Consider the following 20,452-nt stretch of genomic DNA (forward strand, 5'->3'; position numbering starts at 1 on the left):
GACATGAAGACAGTGGTTAGATTCTGCCATTGGGACTGCTCTGATGTTGTTTCCATTCTCTCCTGGTTATGACCATAGAGCCTTGTCCCAGTCTCTAGACCTGCCTGTCTGTGTGATGGATGACCACCTGACCTCTGAAGCTGTCAATGAGATGGTAAGTTGACCTTGTCATTTCATATTACAACATTAATCCAATAAAATGTTATAGTGATGCTATCATTGGCAATGTTGACGTACCACAACCATCTCTGTTGTGTTGCAGTTGTTTAATTGGCCCAACGTTGCCAATGCTCCTCCACTCTTTAACAGTTAATAATAATTTCAGTATGATATTTGTTGTATATAATGTTTTATTATTTGCAATATAATTACATTTCTACCAGGAGCAGAGCAATTCTACCAGGAGCAGAGCAACCTCAGTGATGGAAACCACAGAAGAGGGGAAGCTCAACAATGTGGAACATCTGACACTTATGGACTTCCTTCAAAACCTAACTGAGAAGTATGTTCTGTTTTCTTTGGTACTATCACACCTTCAAGGAAATAGGATCAAATTAGAAACTGATCAATCGGGAAAAAAAAATTCATTGCTAGAAAAGTTGTCACATTGCAATTTTGCCAAAACAACTGACACAAAGCAAGTATAACTTCACGATCAGGCAAATAATTAAATAAAAACAATTCTGCCACGCATCCTGATATGACAACATTTATAACAATATTGTTTTCAGGCAATGGAGGGGGATTCGTGAGGGCATGTTTGACCCGGTAAGATCATGTTACTGACAATTTAATTAGATTACCATGGAAACTCTGCCTAATGTTTAACCTTGTTCATAAGCTTTTGAAAGACGCACTATGCAACATTTTAAAACACTTCTTCTGTTTCTGGAATACAGCTGACAAAACAACAGCTTGCCGGCTTGTGTCTGAGGATTGTCCAGTTTTTATCGGACAAGCTGATGCAGATCATCATCCCAGGTCTTTACGAACTACTGGGCATCCAAGATGCTGCCTCCTCTCCATTGTCACAGAGATCTCTCACAGCGTCACTCACCAGTCTGTTAGACGATAAGACTAACACCAAGTCCCGCGTGAGATTTACTGAGGCTGGTGTACCTAAGAGGCCAGGCAGTCGAAAGTCGTACAATAGCTTTCGCATCCCGACTCCCTACCCTTCCTCCAACTGTATGGATCAGGAAGAGGAAGAAGAGCAGGAATCACAACTTAAGTCCAAGGAGATTTACCTGACTAAGGGCAGTGGAAGCTACCTGCCCAAGGGGGCCATGAGGTATGTTCTTAAAGGGAAATTTAACAACTTCATATTCATCTAGACAATCTGGACCCTTTCTTTCTAAAATTATCTGCCGAAATTGTTGCCACCCCTATTACTAGCCTGTTCAACCTCTCTTTCGTGTCGTCTGAGATTCCCAAAGATTGGAAAGCAGCTGCGGTCATCCCCCTCTTCAAAGGGGGGGACACTCTTGACCCAAACTGCTACTGACCTATATCTATCCTACCGTGCCTTTCTAAGGTCTTCGAAAGCCAAGTCAACAAACAGATTACCGACCATTTCGAATCTCACCATACCTTCTCTGCTATGCAATCTGGTTTCAGAGCTGGTCATGGGTGCACCTCAGCCACGCTCAAGGTCCTAAACGATATCTTAACCGCCATCGATAAGAAACATTACTGTGCAGCCGTATTCATTGATCTGGCCAAGGCTTTCGACTCTGTCAATCACCATATCCTCATCGGCAGACTCGACAGCCTTGGTTTCTCAAATGATTGCCTCGCCTGGTTCACCAACTACTTCTCTGATAGAGTTCAGTGTGTCAAATCGGAGGGTCTGCTGTCCGGACCTCTGGCAGTCTCTATGGGGGTGCCACAGGGTTCAATTCTTGGACCGACTCTCTTCTCTGTATACATCAATGAGGTCGCTCTTGCTGCTGGTGAGTCCCTGATCCACCTCTACGCAGACGACACCATTCTGTATACTTCCGGCCCTTCTTTGGACACTGTGTTAACAACCCTCCAGGCAAGCTTCAATGCCATACAACCCTCCTTCCGTGGCCTCCAATTGCTCTTAAATACAAGTAAAACTAAATGCATGCTCTTCAACCGATCGCTACCTGCACCTACCCGCCTGTCCAACATCACTACTCTGGACGGCTCTGACTTAGAATACGTGGACAACTACAAATACTTAGGTGTCTGGTTAGACTGTAAACTCTCCTTCCAGACCCATATCAAACATCTCCAATCCAAAGTTAAATCTAGAATTGGCTTCCTATTTCGCAACAAAGCATCCTTCACTCATGCTGCCAAACATACCCTTGTAAAACTGACCATCCTACCAATCCTCGACTTTGGCGATGTCATTTACAAAATAGCCTCCAATACCCTACTCAACAAATTGGATGCAGTCTATCACAGTGCAATCCGTTTTATCACCAAAGCCCCATATACTACCCACCATTGTGACCTGTACGCTCTCGTTGGCTGGCCCTCGCTTCATACTCGTCGCCAAACCCACTGGCTCCATGTCATCTACAAGACCCTGCTAGGTAAAGTCCCCCCTTATCTCAGCTCGCTGGTCACCATAGCATCTCCCACCTGTAGCACACGCTCCAGCAGGTATATCTCTCTAGTCACCCCCAAAACCAATTCTTTCTTTGGCCGCCTCTCCTTCCAGTTCTCTGCTGCCAATGACTGGAACGAACTACAAAAATCTCTGAAACTGGAAACACTTATCTCCCTCACTAGCTTTAAGCACCAACTGTCAGAGCAGCTCACAGATTACTGCACCTGTACATAGCCCACCTATAATTTAGCCCAAACAACTACCTCTTTCCCAACTGTATTTAATTTTAATTTATTTATTTATTTTGCTCCTTTGCACCCCATTATTTTTATTTCTACTTTGCACATTCTTCCATTGCAAAACTACCATTCCAGTATTTTACTTGCTATATTGTATTTACTTTGCCATCATGGCCTTTTTTGCCTTTACCTCCCTTCTCACCTCATTTTCTCACATTGTATATAGACTTGTTTATACTGCATTATTGACTGTATGTTTGTTTTTACTCCATGTGTAACTCTGTGTCGTTTTATCTGTCGAACTGCTTTGCTTTATCTTGGCCAGGTCGCAATTGTAAATGAGAACTTGTTCTCAACTTGCCTACCTGGTTAAATGAAGGTAAAATAAAAAATAAAAATCTCCAGCATCACCATATGTGAAAATTACACATTTCCATGCTTTGTAGTAAAAAAAAATTGAGAGGGACGTATTAGTGCTTTTTGAGGTTGGTTTGGTTTCGATTCAAATATTAAAAAAATAATCACGGTTTTGGATACTTTTTTTAGACATTGAATGCACTATGGATTATGTGTGTTGAATGCTGTAACAACACATAATAAAACAATGAATAAAAGTCCCATTATGGTAGTGACTGTCCATTACTGTTTATGACTTATCAACCATCATTTACTTTCTCATATAAAATATTTATTTGATGACTTTATTATTTCATTCCAAGTCATCAACTCATCTCTATAGAGCTGCTGCTTATCCTGTCTGACAAAATCACTATTTTAGTAGTTCTTCTAAGTAAATAAGACCTACTTTTATGACCACTGAACACCAACTGTCAATCACTTAGATCATGTATTTCCAGGTAGAGAATCCTCGCAACACAACTGCTTTTTATCTCTCTCATGCATTCTCTCGTCTCTCCGTCTCAGTCAATGAGGTTTCCGTATCTGCTCCACACAGAGTGGACAAGTAAGTGGGCGTGCAATGGATTATGGGCTTTAATTGCCATATTTTCTGTGCTAAACTATGTAGAATATTGACCTGTTGGAAACTACAACTCCCTACTACATTGCATAGTTCGTGCTTGATCTGATTTATCTCTACAGAAACTGAGCATCGAGCTCACAGAAGAAGAAAAAAATGTACTATATGGAATTCAAATAATTGAGCCGACGTCGGTCAATTAGTTGTTTAAAAACCGAAAAATAACAAAAATGTTGGTTAAATGCTCAGCTCTAGAGTCTAATGACATCATCAGTGTGCATCGTGTGATTTTAACCAATTATGAGTAGGCATTGCCTACTAATTGGTTGATGTCATAGAAAACACTTATCTTCCTCTTTCTTTTTTACTACAAAACATAGAAATGCCCGTTTTTCACATATGCTGATGTTGGGGTGGTGCTGGAGATGATGAATATGAAGTTGAAACATTTAGAAATTTCCCTTTAACATTTCTTCAAACTGCCTTGTATTTATGATTGTCCTTGAAGTTATTAGAAGTTACAGTATTTGAAGTTTATAGCAATTTGGATTTTTGTAGAGGATAGATATTGCCAGGATAGATAGATATCTACAGGCCAGTTTCAATACAAATGACTTATACAAAATACATTTTATTGGGCTTTAGAAATTAAACAGTTAGGCTGACATCACACTAAGGTTTTTTCTCAGAGAAACAGCAGTGTTTTCCTCATTGTTTTCAATGGTGCAGATGTATTTGACACACTGAATGTGCATTACAGCCTTACATATTATTTGTTTGACTTTGATGATTTCTGTTGTTTTTTTCCCCAAGGATTCTAACCTCTCTGTCTGATGTGCAGAAAAAAACAACCAACTCTGAGACGCTACAAGTCCTCTTAGGTGTCTCAGAGGACACCCTCGTCACCTGTGTGCAGGACAGCCTGCAAGGTTCTCTCTCCAAACTTGCATGCATGTCCAATTCTCCATCTGGAAGTGCAGGCTCTATGATGCTAACCCCTGCTGTAATGGCAGAGTTGGCTAAAGATGTCAAGTCGGCCTTATCAGTGGTCGTTAAGAGTGCCTCCGCAAGCCAAACCTCTCTAGTGACACCGGTAAGGGGAGACTCACAGACCAAGGTGACTGAGAGCATGGTGAGAGAGCTGGCTGCTAAACTTGAAAAAGTTGACCAAGAGAGCAAGAGTCTAACAGGGCAAGTCATGACCACGATCTCTGACACAATGGTGGCTTTTGTTGACGAGAACGAACAGAATTTGCTGGAAGATCTGAAGGACAAGATCACGTTTTTGGCATCGCATGTTGGCTTCATTGACGATCTTGATGCCCTGATAAGGAAATACGAGAGCAGCTACAATATTGGTGAATCTGGTTCCTCCTGCACGCTCATGTCTAAGAGCATCCAAAAACTCTCCAGCAGGGAGTTTCAAACATCAGCAATACAAGCAGTGAGTGGAGTTCTTGCCAAAAAAGTCAGTAGTTTGAGCTTTCCTAGTTCAGTCGTTCAGTCTGAGTTAACAGGTGCTGTATCAGGTCAAACATTGTCTGGCATTGTAAAGACAGAGTCAATTCACCCAGTGGGCTCAGCAGCGTCAGTAGTTGTTAAGACTTTCGTGTCAGATATGAAGTCCTTGGCTGAATCTGAAGAGAGTCCCCAACAGAAGAGTGCCTGGTCTGCTGCTGTTCACATTTACCACAGCATCCAAAACAACTTGAAAGATTATTTCGGCAAGCTTCAGCGATGTGCCTTAAAGAGCATTGTCACATATGATGATAACATCACAAATGCTGAGTTTAAGGAGACAGTTCCACTTCCTTGCTTAAACATGAAATATAGGCCCAGTAAGAGTGAGCCTCAGTTGCCAGAGTCCACTGGTGCAGTTACTTTACAAAGAGGCCTAAGTGAGAGATCAAAACTTCTTTGGGCACACACTGAGTCAGAAGAAAGCAAGCTCCTTCTGACAACTTGCACCAAAGAAGTCATCTCAGAGCTTCTGGTCTTGTACAACACTGAGATGTCAAAGGAGGACCCCCTGTACACTGTTGGAGAAAAAGGATCAGGCTTCTCTATTGAGAGAGAGAAATTTGTAGAGGGTGTTCTGGCTCAGCTTGGGGATATCTCCCATTCCAGGTCCTCATCACCAATAGTTTGTGAGTTCTCCTGTCAAAATGAGGACAGCAGAAGTAAGGCCACAGCTTCTTTGACCAGTCTGTTAGATTGTATTAGAAAACTCTCAAGTGAGGAATTCAAGAGTGACACCACTCAAGCAGTGAGTGAGTTCCTAGTTAAAAAGTCCACCAGTAGCTTAACTAGTGCACAGCCTGCTTATTCTGTAGCATCTAGGTCTTGTTCCGTTCAAAACCAGAGAACCTTATCAAAGGATATTTGTGCGGATTCTGCTGCCTTTGGCATCATTGACACATTTGTGGAAGACCTGCAGAGCTTGGCGCAACCTGCAGAAGTAGAGGAGAGAGAACCTGACCTCCAGGAAAATGCACAAAAGCGAAAGAGCAGGATCTGGTCTGCTACCACTAGTTTATATAAAAATATTAAGAAGACATTAAAGGGCTTCACCATTCACCGGCGGAGGTCAGACGTGCAGGGAAGAATGTCTAGCCATACACCCACAGAGGACTCTGGACATCTTGTGACTGAGGAGTACCTTGGTTTGGCAAGCCAGAACTTGACGCAAGCTAGTAAGAGTGTGCCTCACTTGCCCAGTTTGAACCGGGAAGTGACTCTACACATGGGTGTCAGCGAGAGTTCAAAACTTCTCTGGACTGAAACAGACGAGGGTCTAATGAACAATAGTACCAAACAGGTCATTTCAACAATCTTGACCTCATGCGAGGATCAGACAATAAATGCACCTTGCTTCTCCACAGTAGGAAAGAAAATATCTGATATGTCCCTTGAGGTCAACATGTTGGTAGGTGGTGTTCTGTCTCAGCTGAAGGACATCTCCTTGTCAAGGTCCCCAACACCATGTGAAGACATGTTTGAACGTCTCCAAGGTTCTCCTGAGCGAACCTCTCTAGTAAGTCTAGATTGCAGCACGGCTGCCTCCAAAGGCACTGCATCTTCCCACAGTCTTTCAACAAAGATCCTCCAAAAACTCTCTAGTCATGAGTTCCAAACCAAAGCTGAGAAAGGAGTGAGTGAGGTCCTCTCTAGATCATTTAACATTGTGGAGGAAGGCACAACAGATAAGTACCTCCAGTCTGTATCTACATCCACCACATCTACTGATATTATACAAACCATGGTGAAAGACCAGCAGGAGCTCACCCAGACCACCCAATCATCTGACATGGTATCTGGAACCTCCCTGCTCACCACTGGACAGGTTTTTGAGAAAAGGATCTGGTCTGTTGCTCGTAACATCTACTACAGTCTGGAAAGTAAGATTACGGAGTTTCTCAGAAAAGATCTTCAAAGATCAGACACAACACTTGGTTCAATCCAAATCTTTACATATCAAAGCAGTCCTGCATCACAAAGAGCAAGTCTCGGCCATCTTGAGGTCAACCAGAGCAGTGTTACACCTGGTGGAAACGATGCCTGTGTGGACATTCCGCACAAATTACTATCTAAAACCACTGAGCTCTCAGGATCCATGCTGGAGGATATTGACACGATCCGTTGTAGGAGTGCTGACAGCCAAAATACAAGAAATACCTCTTCACGCTCCTCCATCTCTCTAACACCTACTTCAAAATTAAGGCAGTCGAAATGGCACTTTGCCTTACCCGGGACTCCCATCCCCACTGAGTTTCCTGCTCAGATTGACTTTCCCATTGTTAGAAACACAATCATTGAGGACTTCTTTCACACAGAGGACTTACTTCCTGCAACCTTTGTGGACCAAGTCAGGCAAGCTGCTGGGGTGGTAGTGGACATTATGGTGGAAAGTGTTGAGAACACACAGGAAGATGGACAGGGTGCTTCTCATCTTGACAACCTCCGATCTGCTGTTAGGAAATTGAGAAAAATCATTTCCACTTGGACCATCCACATTTTCAGTCATGAATTGGTGGATAAAGTGATAGCCCTTCAGGACAGCCACAGCACTCCACAGGTCTTAACATTGGAAGCAGCCAAAAGTGCTTCAGACTCCATTCTTTCAAGGCTGAAATGGGGAAAGGAACAATGTGCCATATCCAAGGAGCTCTCCTCTCAGCTTCTCCAGATATTTGCTGAAGAGACAGTGAAGGGCTTCCTGAGACAGTGGTCAGATGAGTATGAAAATATAAATTTTGATGTTTCAGTCCAGAATGATCCAAAGACTTCTACTTGCATGGTCATTCTTCAAATGATCACCAAAGCCACTGCTAAATGTTATTTTGAGTCCACTACCAGTGTGGCCACCAGTGACGTTGTAGAAGGCGTGTTTGATTTGGAAAGGGATACCATCAGCAGTACTGGAGAGCAGGTCCTCACCTTTAACACAAAGGTATAGTACACATACATCTTTCATGAATAACACTGCTGTTGACCTTTTGTGAGATATATGATTCTTTGTGTCATGGCATTGCACTGCTTCTTTGCAATTGTTATGCTGTACTTTAAGATATCGAAAAAATGTCAGTTTGTTTTAATGTGCCTTTTCCCACCAACTAGGGTTCCAAGAAAGTTAGTAAGAACCTCTGTCCTCAAGAGTCTCTGGAGTACCAGCCTCAGAACATTTCCCCTACTGTGTACTTTACAGGTAAGCCCTGCTGCTGTTTAGGCTGCTGCTCAGTCAAGACTGAGACATTATCCCTTTGAGTTGTTACCTATGACATACTGTACTGTGGGCTGGGTGGTAGCCTAGTGGGTTAAGAGGTTGGGCCAGTAACCGATAGGTTGCTGGTTCAGAATCCCCAAGTTCACGAGGCAAAATCTGTCAATGTGCTCTTGAGCAAGGCACTTAATCCTAATTGCTCCTTGTAAGTCTCTCTAGATAAGAGTGTCTGATAAATGAGTAAAAATGTAAATTGATGGCATGCTGGATGGTCTTTTGTTGCAGAGACGATGACAACATCTCATGGCTCCTTTTCTCCAGAGGGAATTTATGATATCGCATCGTCCTTCCCACTTGAAGAGAAGAGTCGCAAACCCTCCCTTTTCACCAGATTGTCTAGATCCATCACGAAAGGCTTTCTCAGCCCATTCAAATCTTCAAGGAAAACCAAATTATTTAAATAAATTCCTCATTATAAACAACGAGAGCATTCATTTGTTCAGATGAGAATCTAATCGTATTGGTCACATACGCAGAAAACAACTGTGAGATCCTTTATTACGAGCACATTCCCAACAATGCAGAGTTAAAAAAGTAAGAAAATATTTTCTAAATAGTAACACAATAACAATAACAAGGCTATATACAAGGAGTACCAGTACCGAGTCAATGTGCATGGGTGCGAGGTAGTTGAGGTAATACAGTATGTACATGTAGGTAAGGGTAAAAGTGACTAGGCAATCAGGATAGATAATAAACACAGTAGCAGCAGCTAGTGTGAAAGTCGGTCAGTGTCACAGTGAATGTGTGGGTAGAGTGTAGTGAGTGTGCATCGAGCCAATTCAAGAGAGTCAGTGGAAAACAATTAGAAAAATACATCAGTAACAAAGGGGGTCAATGCAAATAGTGCAGGTGGCCATTTAATTAACATTCAGCAGTCTGATGACTTGGGGGTAGAAGCTGTTCAGCAGTCTAATGACTTGGGGGTAGAAGCTGTTCAGCAGTCTAACGACTTGGGGGTAGAAGCTGTTCAGCAGTTTTATGAGTTGGGGGTAGAAGCTGTTCAGCAGTCTAATGACTTGGGGGTAGAAGCTGTTCAGCAGTCTAATGACTTGGGGGTAGAAGCTGTTCAGCAGTCTAATGACTTGGGGGTAGAAGCTATTCAGCAGTCTAATGACTTGGGGCTGTTCAGCAGTCTAATGACTTGGGGGTAGAAGCTGTTCAGCAGTCGTATGGCTTGGGGGTAGAAGCTGTTCAGCAGTCTAATGACCAGGATCCTGGTGTCTACCCAATGTGCTGAGCACTCCTCCTGGCCAGAGTCCGCGCTACATTCAGCTGCTACAACCATGGTCTCTTTGTGAAGGCACTGTTAGAGAGTCAATCAACCAGAACAAGGTTAGGAGACCAAATCTGTGTCCTAGCATTGTGAAATACTGTATATGTAATGGCCTCAATACATTAATGAAGCGCCCTTACATCCTATCCTCTCCCCATACGGAAACAACTTGTTAGGGTGAACCAATAAGACACTATATACCTTCTAAGCATGATAGTTGGCTCATGATTTGTTTCAGGACTTGTTAGGGTAAACCAATAACAGCTTCTAACCCCAAGTCATAAGACTGCTGAACAATTAATCAAATGGCCACCGGACAAGTTCAACTGTTTTATTATTTGTTACTTTAGTTTATTGGGTAAATATTCTCTTAACTCTTCTTGAACTGCACTGTTTGTTAAGGGCTTGTAAGTAAAGTATTTCACGGAAAGATCTACACTTGTTGTATTCAGCGCATGTGACAAATAAAGTTTGAGTTGATTTGATTTGACTATGTACCTTCTAAGCATGATGGTTGGCTCATGATTTGTTTGTACTGAAATCTATTCAGGGAGGATAAGGGTATATCATAGGCAGTGATGTAGTGGTAAAACCATTGACTGGTAAATGCTGATTGCCGTTCAGGATTAAAGAAGTAACGCTCCCTCTACTTTCAATGCATCTTCCACAAAAGGTGGGTAAATGCTTGAACAAAATAAAATAAAAAGTGTGTAAACAGCTTTTACATGTGTTCCCACCACCACTGATTATAGGAGGATTCTTCTGACAGTATTCACACCTTTCATAAGAAACCTCCAGAGAAATATTCATATTCACTGTAGCTGTCATTTAAACTTGGACTAACCTGGCCAAGGCCAAACAGTATATGGCGTTTTCTCTGGGTGTGCGGTCACAGTGGAGAGAAAAGGCCTCCAGTGAGGTGGTGAGTATCTGGGCGGAGTTTGGCGAGGCAAACACAGGTCTGAGATTGGTGTCTCTGGAAATGGGTGGGAGCGGGACTCTGCTCCTCCATTGGTTGCTGTTCTGATCCCCACTCTCATCCTCCTCACATCCCTTCCCTCCACATCCCCTCTTCTTCTCTCTTTCATCCCTCGTGGCCACAGGGTGTAGCTTCGATAGTTGAAGAGGTTTATCCTGGGATGCCAGGGAGCGGAGCGGGCAGGATACATGAGATGGGCAGTTGATGGGGGTCAAACGTCGAGAGGCTGTGGACATCACCCTGATACCCGCCTTGGCCTCACTCCTCCTGGGCTTGGAGGACATCTTGGGGAGGGTGAAGCCGTCCACCAGGGCCGTGTCGCCCACCCTGGTCCTGAACGGAGCCGTGTTGAGGCCCATGCAGTGCCTGGATGCTGCCCTCCTCTGCCCCAGCCTCACCCAGCCCTTTATCTGGAGGTATGTCCGCATGGGCAGGGCCATACCTGGGAGGACCACCACAGAGCACAGCTTGGTGGCCAGGTGACGCACACACTCTCTGTGGCCGTACTGGAGGGCGATCCTCAGGGGGTCACGACCCTGGGGATCCTGACAGGCAAGGGTCAGAACGCTGCTGGCGATAAAGAGTTTGAGGATGGTGAGCTGGCCGCGCTCGATGGAGGCGACAGCGGGACACTTGGTGACGTCGGGGTGGGCCGTCTGGTGGCACCACTCACGGTAAGGGTGAACCCCCACCGGCTCAATGACACGCACCCCCCTCTCCAGCAGCCAGCCGGCCAGGTCCAGGTGGCCCAGAGAAGCAGCGATGTAGAGTGCCACCCGGAGCTGGAACCTGGAATAATACAGAATCAATGTATTTATAACACGTTTCAAGTTTTTTTTGTCAAGTTCACAAGATACAGTGGGGTATAAAACAGTACAGTAAAAAGCTTACTTGCAAACTCTTTCCCACAATGCAGTATTAAATATCAGGGTAAGAGAAAAAATATATGAAGGAAAAAACACGAGAATATAAGCTACATACAGGGTCAGTACCATTATTGTAAGCTATATACAGGGTCAGTACTATCATTGTAAGCTATATACAGGGTCAGTACTATCATTGTAAGCTATATACAGGGTCAGTACTATCATTGTAAGCTACATACAGGGTCAGTACTATCATTGTAAGCTATATACAGGGTCAGTACTATCATTGTAAGCTATATACAGGGTCAGTACTATCATTGTAAGCTATATACAGGGTCAGTACAATTATTGTAAGCTATATACAGGGTCAGTACTATCATTGTAAGCTACAGTGCCTTGCGAAAGTATTCGGCCCCCTTGAACTTTGCGACCTTTTGCCACATTTCAGGCTTCAAGCATAAAGATATAAAACTGTATTTTTTTGTGAAGAATCAACAACAAGTGGGACACAATCATGAAGTGGAACGACATTTATTGGATATTTCAAACTTTTTTAACAAATCAAAAACTGAAAAATTGGGCGTGCAAAATTATTCAGCCCCCTTAAGTTAATACTTTGTAGCGCCACCTTTTGCTGCGATTACAGCTGTACGTCGCTTGGGGTATGTCTATCAGTTTTGCACATCGAGAGACCGACATTTTTTCCCATTCCTCCTTGCAAAACAGCTCGAGCTCAGTGAGGTTGGATGGAGAGCATTTGTGAACAGCAGTTTTCAGTTCTTTCCACAGATTCTCGATTGGATTCAGGTCTGGACTTTGACTTGGCCATTCTAACACCTGGATATGTTTATTTTTGAACCATTCCATTGTAGATTTTGCTTTATGTTTTGGATCATTGTCTTGTTGGAAGACTAATCTCCGTCCCAGTCTCAGGTCTTTTGCAGACTCCATCAGGTTTTCTTCCAGAATGGTCCTGTATTTGCCTCCATCCATCTTCCCATCAATTTTAACCCTCTTCCCTGTCCCTGCTGAAGAAAAACAGGCCCAAACCATGATGCTGCCACCACCATGTTTGACAGTGGGGATGGTGTGTTCAGGGTGATGAGCTGTGTTGCTTTTACGCCAAACATAACGTTTTGCATTGTTGCCAAAAAGTTCAATTTTGGTTTCATCTGACCAGAGCACCTTCTTCCACATGTTTGGTGTGTCTCCCAGGTGGCTTGTGGCTAAATTTAAACAACACTTTTTATGGATATCTTTAAGAAATGGCTTTCTTCTTGCCACTCTTCCATAAAGGCCAGATTTGTGCAATATACGACTGAGTGTTGTCCTATGGACAGAGTCTCCCACCTCAGCTGTAGATCTCTGCAGTTCATCCAGGGTGATCATGGGCCTCTTGGCTGCATCTCTGATCAGTCTTCTCCTTGTATGAGCTGAAAGTTTAGAGGGACGGCCAGGTCTTGGTAGATTTGCAGTGGTCTGATACTCCTTCCATTTCAATATTATCGCTTGCACAGTGCTCCTTGGGATGTTTAAAGCTTGGGAAATCTTTTTGTATCCAAATCCGGCTTTAAACTTCTTCACAACAGTATCTCGGACCTGCCTGGTGTGTTCCTTGTTCTTCATGATGCTCTCTGCGCTTTTAACGGACCTCTGAGACTATCACAGTGCAGGTGCATTTATACGGAGACTTGATTACACACAGGTGGATTGTATTTATCATCATTAGTCATTTAGGTCAACATTGGATCATTCAGAGATCCTCACTGAACTTCTGGAGAGAGTTTGCTGCACTGAAAGTAAAGGGGCTGAATAATTTTGCACGCCCAATTTTTCAGTTTTTGATTTGTTAAAAAAGTTTGAAATATCCAATAAATGTCGTTCCACTTCATGATTGTGTCCCACTTGTTGTTGATTCTTCACCAAAAAATACAGTTTTATATCTTTATGTTTGAAGCCTGAAATGTGGCAAAAGGTCGCAAAGTTCAAGGGGGCCGAATACTTTCGTAAGGCACTGTCTATACAGGGTCAGTACTATCATTGTAAGCTATATACAGGGTCAGTACTATCATTGTAAGCTATATACAGGGTCAGTACCATCACTGTTGATAGTAAGTCTATCATACAGTTCAGTGTGTAGATGTGTATTCTGACCTCATCACAGGTCTCTCCCTAGACAGGTGTCGTTGGACGGTCAGTCTGTGTCCCAGGAAGCAGCCTCTGAGGAACTCCGCCCACCCATCCCAGGTGTCCAACCGTAGAGTAGCCCCTGGGAGACAGAGACACATGCAGGTTGTCCTCCTGGTTGCCATGAACCAAGAATGTGTTCCATACAGTCCATTTGTCTCTGTGTTACATCCATAAGGTGTTGAGCCAGAGGACCATTGATCTCCTGCACAAGGAAGGCCATACCCAGGTCAATGGCGTAGTCGTGCAGCCGGTTGCAGTCGTAGAGTTGCAGGCCGGTGGGAGAGCTCAGTCTGAAGGAGCTGACGGGAAGCCCACACTGCTGGGACACCAGGGTCATGAGCCTGGCCACAGACGTACTCAGGAGAAACACAGTGCCCGAGACTGAGAGGGTCTCCCCCGTCACGGCACTGAACACACGCACCACCGGCTCCCGCTGAAGTATAAGACCATGGACATACAGTAAATTCACTTGTTTTACATAAATACCTATGTTGTGTTTATACACCGAGTAAACAAAACATTATGAACACCTGTTCTTTCCATGACAAAGACTGACCAGGTGAATCCAGGTGAAAGCTATGATTCCTGAATGATGTCACTTGTTAAATCCACTTCAGTGTAGATGAAGGGGAGCGGACAGGTTAAAGAAGGATTTTTAAGCCTTGAGACAATTGAGGCATAGATTGTGTATGTGTGCCATTCAGACGGTGAATGGGCAAGACAAAATATTTAAGTGCCTTTGAACGGGGTAGTAGGTGCCAGGTGCACCGGTTTGTGTCAAGAACTGCAATGCTGCTGGGGTTTTTCACACTCAACAGTTTCCTGTGTGTATCATGAATGGTCCACCACCCAAAGAACATCCAGCCAACTTGGCACAACTGTTGGAAGCATTGGAGTCAACATGGGCCAGCATCCCTGGGGAACGCTTTCAAACACCTTGTAGAGTCCATGCCCCAACGAATTGAGGCTGTTCTGATGGCAGAAGGCGGGGTGCAACTCAATATTAGGAAGGTGTTTCTAATGTTTGGTACACTCAGTATATATAATTACAGGGGTAAGATGAAGTGGCTCCTTTGCACTGATCTTAGGTCTGGTTTGTGTTTTTACTGCTAATGGTAAAGGTTAGGATTTGGTGAGAGTAAACTGATCCTAGATCTGTGCCCAAGGGTAATTTCTATCCAGAGACAAATCAAAGGTCCATGCTATTTAAACTTAGAATCTACCACCATCTCGTGGCTCAAATTTGGAACAACATTTTCTAATTCATGTGCTGTACTGAGTTTTGTTCTATCACATTGAACACGAATCTGGGTGCAGATTAATTTGTTAACAGAAATATTATGAAAATGTATTTCAATGACCCCAAAGGGCCTCTTCTTCTCCTACTATACGGCCTGCTGTGCTCTACTGTACTCTACTGTACTCTGTCTACTGTACTCTGTCTGCTGTACTCTGCTGTACTCTGTCTGCTCTACTGTACTATACACCACTGGGTATACAGACTCTACAGATACTGTTAGCGAACACCAGACTGAGGTCGAGGCGATTACATGGGGAAAAGGTTTATGACTGTAAGGGTGTTTGGTACAAAGGCAACACTACATCGGGCCACATTTCAGCTCTATCCCAGGTCAACCATACAATACTATAGATTTCCACTCTAGTCAACCAGCGAGAAGGAGAGACAGACAGAAGGTCTGGCTTTGACTATGTCAATGATGGGATGTGTAAGTAAGGAACACAAATAAACATTATTCTGATGGTTAAATGTGTACTTAGATACATAACCACTCTCCTCTGTTAGCAAATCTTCCACAGAACTTTGTGGAACAGAGTGAGTTCTGTCCCTGTCTGGCTCTGGACATGTACCCAGGGACCTCTGTACAACAACACTTCACACTCACGAAGCAGTGTTCTTACTAACCAATCACTCTACCATAACCATGGTCTCGGTATAAAGCAGTGTCCTTACTAACCAATCACTCTACCATAACCATGGTCTTGGTTGAGCAAGGTCAATATTACTTTAAGTCTCAAGCAGGGTGACCTCAACATACTATATATCACCATACTATACAGTGGGGCAAAAAAGTATTTAGTCAGCCACCAATTGTGCAAGTTCTCCCACTTAAAAAGATGAGAGAGGCTTGTAATTTTCATCATAGGTACACTTCAACTATGACAGACAAAATGAGAAACAAAATCCAGAAAAATCACATTGTAGGATTTTTTATGAATTTATTTGCAAATTATGGTGGAAAATAAGTATTTGGTCACCTACAAACAAGCAAGATTTCTGGCTCTCACAGACCTGAAACTTCTTCTTTAAGAGGCTCCTCTGTCCTCCACCCGTTACCTGTATTAATGGCACCTGTTTGAATGAACTAAATCACCTAATCATACTATATAACCATACTATATAACCATACTATATAATCATACTATATAATCATACTATATCACCATACTATATATTACCACACTCTATATCACCACACTATATATCACCATGCTATATATATCACCATACTATATATCACCACACTATATCTGAAACACTTTATGTTAATGATAGTATGAAGCTGTTTCAAGCAATAGCCAGCTCACTTTGATATGCATTTTCAAGCACGGGTAGAAACAGCTAGGTGTTCGGCTGGTACCTTCAGCAGGCAGCAGATGGCACTGCTAGGGGTTATGCCAACGTCTGTCAGGACCCAGCTGTCCCGAAGGATGGCACCAGCATAGCTCAGCTCCCGGAAGTGCCTCACCTACTTGTCGTCTGACAGTTGCACGTGGAAGTAATCCTGCCAGAGGAAGAAGATTGGAAACACAATGAGCCGTAATTGAGTGTCCCATACAATCAGAGTGAGAGGGCTCAACACTGATGGAGCCGTAATGGAGGGTGTTCCACCCAGACAGATGTCAATGTTTACCATACAATAATTGTAAACGTGTCCAATTGTGTACAATTAAGAAATAAGGCCCAAGGAGGTGTGGTATATGGCCAATATACCACGGCCAAGGGCTGTTCTTAGGCACAACGCAACGCGGAGGTATATTGGCCATAAACCACAAACCCCCAAGGTGACTTCTTTTTTTCTCTTCAATTTAGTGTTATCCAATTGGTAGTTACAATCTTGTCCCATTGCTACAACTCCCCTATGGACTTGGGTGCACACATATAGAAGGTGCAAACATGGAGAACATTTTTAGTAGCCTAGGGTCCGGGAAAGTGTTGGCCTTTTTAAAACCGCATTTCGTGCAATTCTACATAATTTTACATGACTGGAGACTTTGGGATTATCTTTTTTAAATCCGCAGAAATGATCGAAATGGCAGGCTACTTTGACACTGGCAAACTTAATACTGAGATCAATAAAAACGACCTTGTCTTGAATCCATCAATAGCCTACAGGCCTAGGTTTGTGGAGAAACATATAGTAGGCTACAATATGAGGAGGAAATTAGTCCTAAAAATGCTTTCCAGTTTCACTGACTCACCCAATGATACGCAGCTCACTCGCTGGAGATTGTCGATGCGCTCGTGTCAAAAGCCTATCTCTCCCTCTCTCTGTTTTGTAAAAACAATGTTTGGGAGTTGATCAAATATTTTGGTAGTCTACAGCGTAGTCTTATCTTTTCAGCAAGAGTCATTGCTTTTCAACCTGTGTTTTCCCTCGATTGTATTTGAAATATTGCAAAAGGCCTGTTTTGTCTGCGTGCTGTTTTTTCACTGACAGATTTGCCTCGCGTTCCCGACTGTAGGCTATTCTTTGTTATTGGGCTACAATCCGCAGCTAGGCTATTTTAAAAAGAAGCTATTGGTCCTCTGTATGTAAATTATAGGGCTTCTCATGACGTATTAGGCTATTCTGAATGATTTAATTTATTTCTGAAGAGACAGCAGTAATTGCGTAACTTTAGAAAATTCCTCCAGAACCCTTCATGCAGCTATGATTCTATAAGGAAACAAATGATGAAGTGCAACTCTGGAGAGATGAGTGGGCAGGATAATTGACGAAGAGGCAACTCGAATGAACTTTGATCGCTTTTATTATAATTGTTACATAGCAAAAAGTGAAAATGATTTTTCATGGCACGAGAGGTACCTGGATTCGGCCAAATAGGTTCCGGAATAAAACAGTAGGAACGGTGCCGGATCCTGTTCTGGCATGATCCTGCTCAAATTAAGCACTGATTTGAAGTACCTAGGCCTCTACCTGCTGAGTACAAAGATTATTAAACTAGATTCAGTGGGCTTGTCATTCACAGTACTGATGAAAAATCAAGTACAGTTGATCTAAATGTGGGTATACGAGGCCATCTAGTGGTCACCGGATTTAAAAAAAATCCATGCAAGCTATCTTTGCACTAGCATGCGATGTCATATATTTGACGCAGGTATTTATTATTCAACAAGGATAGTCATTGACCCGGACAAAATATAATTGTATGAGCTATGCCTCTGTGTACCGGTGTTGTTGCACCCCTCTACTGTCTGACTTGGTGGGGCGATCTCGTTCTGCATGCCTGCCTCACTTATATTCGTATTCATATGTGTCGTCATGCATTTGTGCATGCACGCTTTTAACGGTCATATCCGTCTTGCTAGCTAACTTAGCTAGCTCATCAACCAGTATTTTATTCGCTTTTTCTGCACGATAGCACTTATTAAAGCCTTGAAACTCATAGGGACCTCACTGTTGCCACGGGTCATCGAGCTGGCCCTTATTTGGCAGCAGGGTTGCATCGGTTTCCACTGGTTTTGACAGCTTGTTAGGCTGGCTAGCTAGGTAGCTAATTCGCTAACGCGAACTGTTTATCACGTAGCAGCCTATGCTGACTAGCGTCGCTAGCAACTAGCTAACATAGATAAAGTTTAGTCGTGGGTCCACAAAATCAAACAAATGGTACTGACCTGATGACAAAATCATATTTCGAAAATGTAGTAGCTATTTATGTTGTTGTTGTTTAATGACATTGCAAATATAATAATTTTTGACATTTAACTATCGGTATGTATCTAATCCGGTTTCGGCATGAGAAAAGTATTAATCGCAAATTCCAGCACTAACGGATACCGGGAAATAGAAATAAGAGAACCGGTCACGAATGCGGAGCCACGCCCTAAAATATCATGTGACCACAAGGCGTTTGTGACACATTCATGCGTTCCAATTTTGTCATAATTGTCTGTAGGTTCTAAATTGCTTATGAGCTTGGCTGCCCTTCAGAAAGTAGCTGATTCTTGTACTCTACAGCTGTATTTTCCTACAGTTAATAATAATACTAGCAACAAAACAGATTTCATTCCTTAAAATGATATTGCCAGATGGAAGAAAATAATAAGGTAGGCCTAAACTGTAATAAGATATACCTTAAAGACTGCTTGTGTTTAATCCTGAATCCAGTTGCCCCTCTTGTACTGGGATAAAACAATAGGCAAGCCATGAACCTTATGGAGGAGTACATGTGTTTTGCAGACACACCTCGGTAGTGGAGATAATGGGGTATATGCAGACACACTTTAGGGCTGGTGGGCTGCATATATATTGGTAAAATATAAAGTGTGTGTGTGTGGGGGGGGGGGGGGGGGGGGGGCGTAGTGGATATAATGGGGTATAGGCCTAACTGTTGTTTTGAGGGTGAAACTTAAATCACAGGATGATGTCATCATTGTAAACTAAATTCAGCATAGCCAAACCTTGTATAAAATAGGTTGAATTTGTACCTTTGAAACCATGTCAGATTTTCAACATTATATACACTTTCAGAAAAAAACAATAGGCAGCACCTCAGCCCGGGATCGAACCCCATCCAGGGTTTTAACTACACCCAGCCCTGCTTAGCTTTAATATGTCACTGACTACTACCAATATGCTATTGTGAGAATGATTATTGAGAGATCTCTTAATAACAAAATATATTCAGTGTTAATATCGAAGTCATTCTAAGGGGTAGGTTTGACAAAGCAAATGAGTGAGTGAGTCTTTGACATGAAGACAGTGGTTAGATTCTGCCATTGGGACTGCTCTGATGTTGTTTCCATTCTCTCCTGGTTATGACCATAGAGCCTTGTCCCAGTCTCTAGACCTGCCTGTCTGTGTGATGGATGACCACCTGACCTCTGAAGCTGTCAATGAGATGGTAAGTTGACCTTGTCATTTCATATTACAACATTAATCCAATAAAATGTTATAGTGATGCTATCATTGGCAATGTTGACGTACCACAACCATCTCTGTTGTGTTGCAGTTGTTTAATTGGCCCAACGTTGCCAATGCTCCTCCACTCTTTAACAGTTAATAATAATTTCAGTATGATATTTGTTGTATATAATGTTTTATTATTTGCAATATAATTACATTTCTACCAGGATCAGAGCAATTCTACCAGGAGCAGAGCAACCTCAGTGATGGAAACCACAGAAGAGGGGAAGCTCAACAATGTGGAACATCTGACACTTATGGACTTCCTTCAAAACCTAACTGAGAAGTATGTTCTGTTTTCTTTGGTACTATCACACCTTCAAGGAAATAGGATCAAATTAGAAACTGAT

General features: G+C 42.8%; 2 protein-coding genes across 3 annotated transcripts in view; one reads left to right on the top strand and one right to left on the bottom strand.

Annotated features, from left to right (window-relative positions):
• Window positions 1-9,114, top strand: part of LOC116373944 (uncharacterized) — a 28,232-nt gene extending 19,118 nt beyond the window's left edge. The window contains exons 2-8 of the mRNA XM_031822401.1: window positions 79-154; window positions 384-502; window positions 732-768; window positions 900-1,291; window positions 4,616-8,252; window positions 8,420-8,507; window positions 8,808-9,114. Coding sequence (XP_031678261.1) covers window positions 79-154; window positions 384-502; window positions 732-768; window positions 900-1,291; window positions 4,616-8,252; window positions 8,420-8,507; window positions 8,808-8,986 — 4,528 coding nt within the window. The 3' untranslated portion in view covers window positions 8,987-9,114. The remainder of the gene's footprint in view (window positions 1-78; window positions 155-383; window positions 503-731; window positions 769-899; window positions 1,292-4,615; window positions 8,253-8,419; window positions 8,508-8,807) is intronic.
• A 1,139-nt stretch (window positions 9,115-10,253) lies between these two features.
• LOC116373947 (protein ANKUB1-like) lies at window positions 10,254-19,012 on the bottom strand. Of its 2 annotated transcripts, XM_031822408.1 has the most exons (6): window positions 18,812-18,914; window positions 17,395-17,464; window positions 16,554-16,697; window positions 14,116-14,326; window positions 13,858-13,972; window positions 10,254-11,626 (listed from the first exon to the last, which is right to left on the bottom strand). In XM_031822408.1, the coding sequence occupies exons 4-6, from the start codon at window positions 14,228-14,230 to the stop codon at window positions 10,687-10,689; spliced, it is 1,170 nt and encodes a 389-aa protein (XP_031678268.1). In that variant the 5' UTR covers window positions 14,231-14,326; window positions 16,554-16,697; window positions 17,395-17,464; window positions 18,812-18,914; the 3' UTR covers window positions 10,254-10,686. The 2 variants fall into 2 exon arrangements, with proteins under 2 accessions (XP_031678268.1, XP_031678267.1); XM_031822407.1 differs by lacking the exon at window positions 17,395-17,464 and having other exon boundaries at window positions 18,812-19,012.
• Window positions 19,013-20,452: the final 1,440 nt, after the last annotated feature.

This window comes from Oncorhynchus kisutch, linkage group LG4 (genome assembly GCF_002021735.2).
Source record: "Oncorhynchus kisutch isolate 150728-3 linkage group LG4, Okis_V2, whole genome shotgun sequence".
NCBI lineage: Eukaryota > Metazoa > Chordata > Actinopteri > Salmoniformes > Salmonidae > Oncorhynchus > Oncorhynchus kisutch.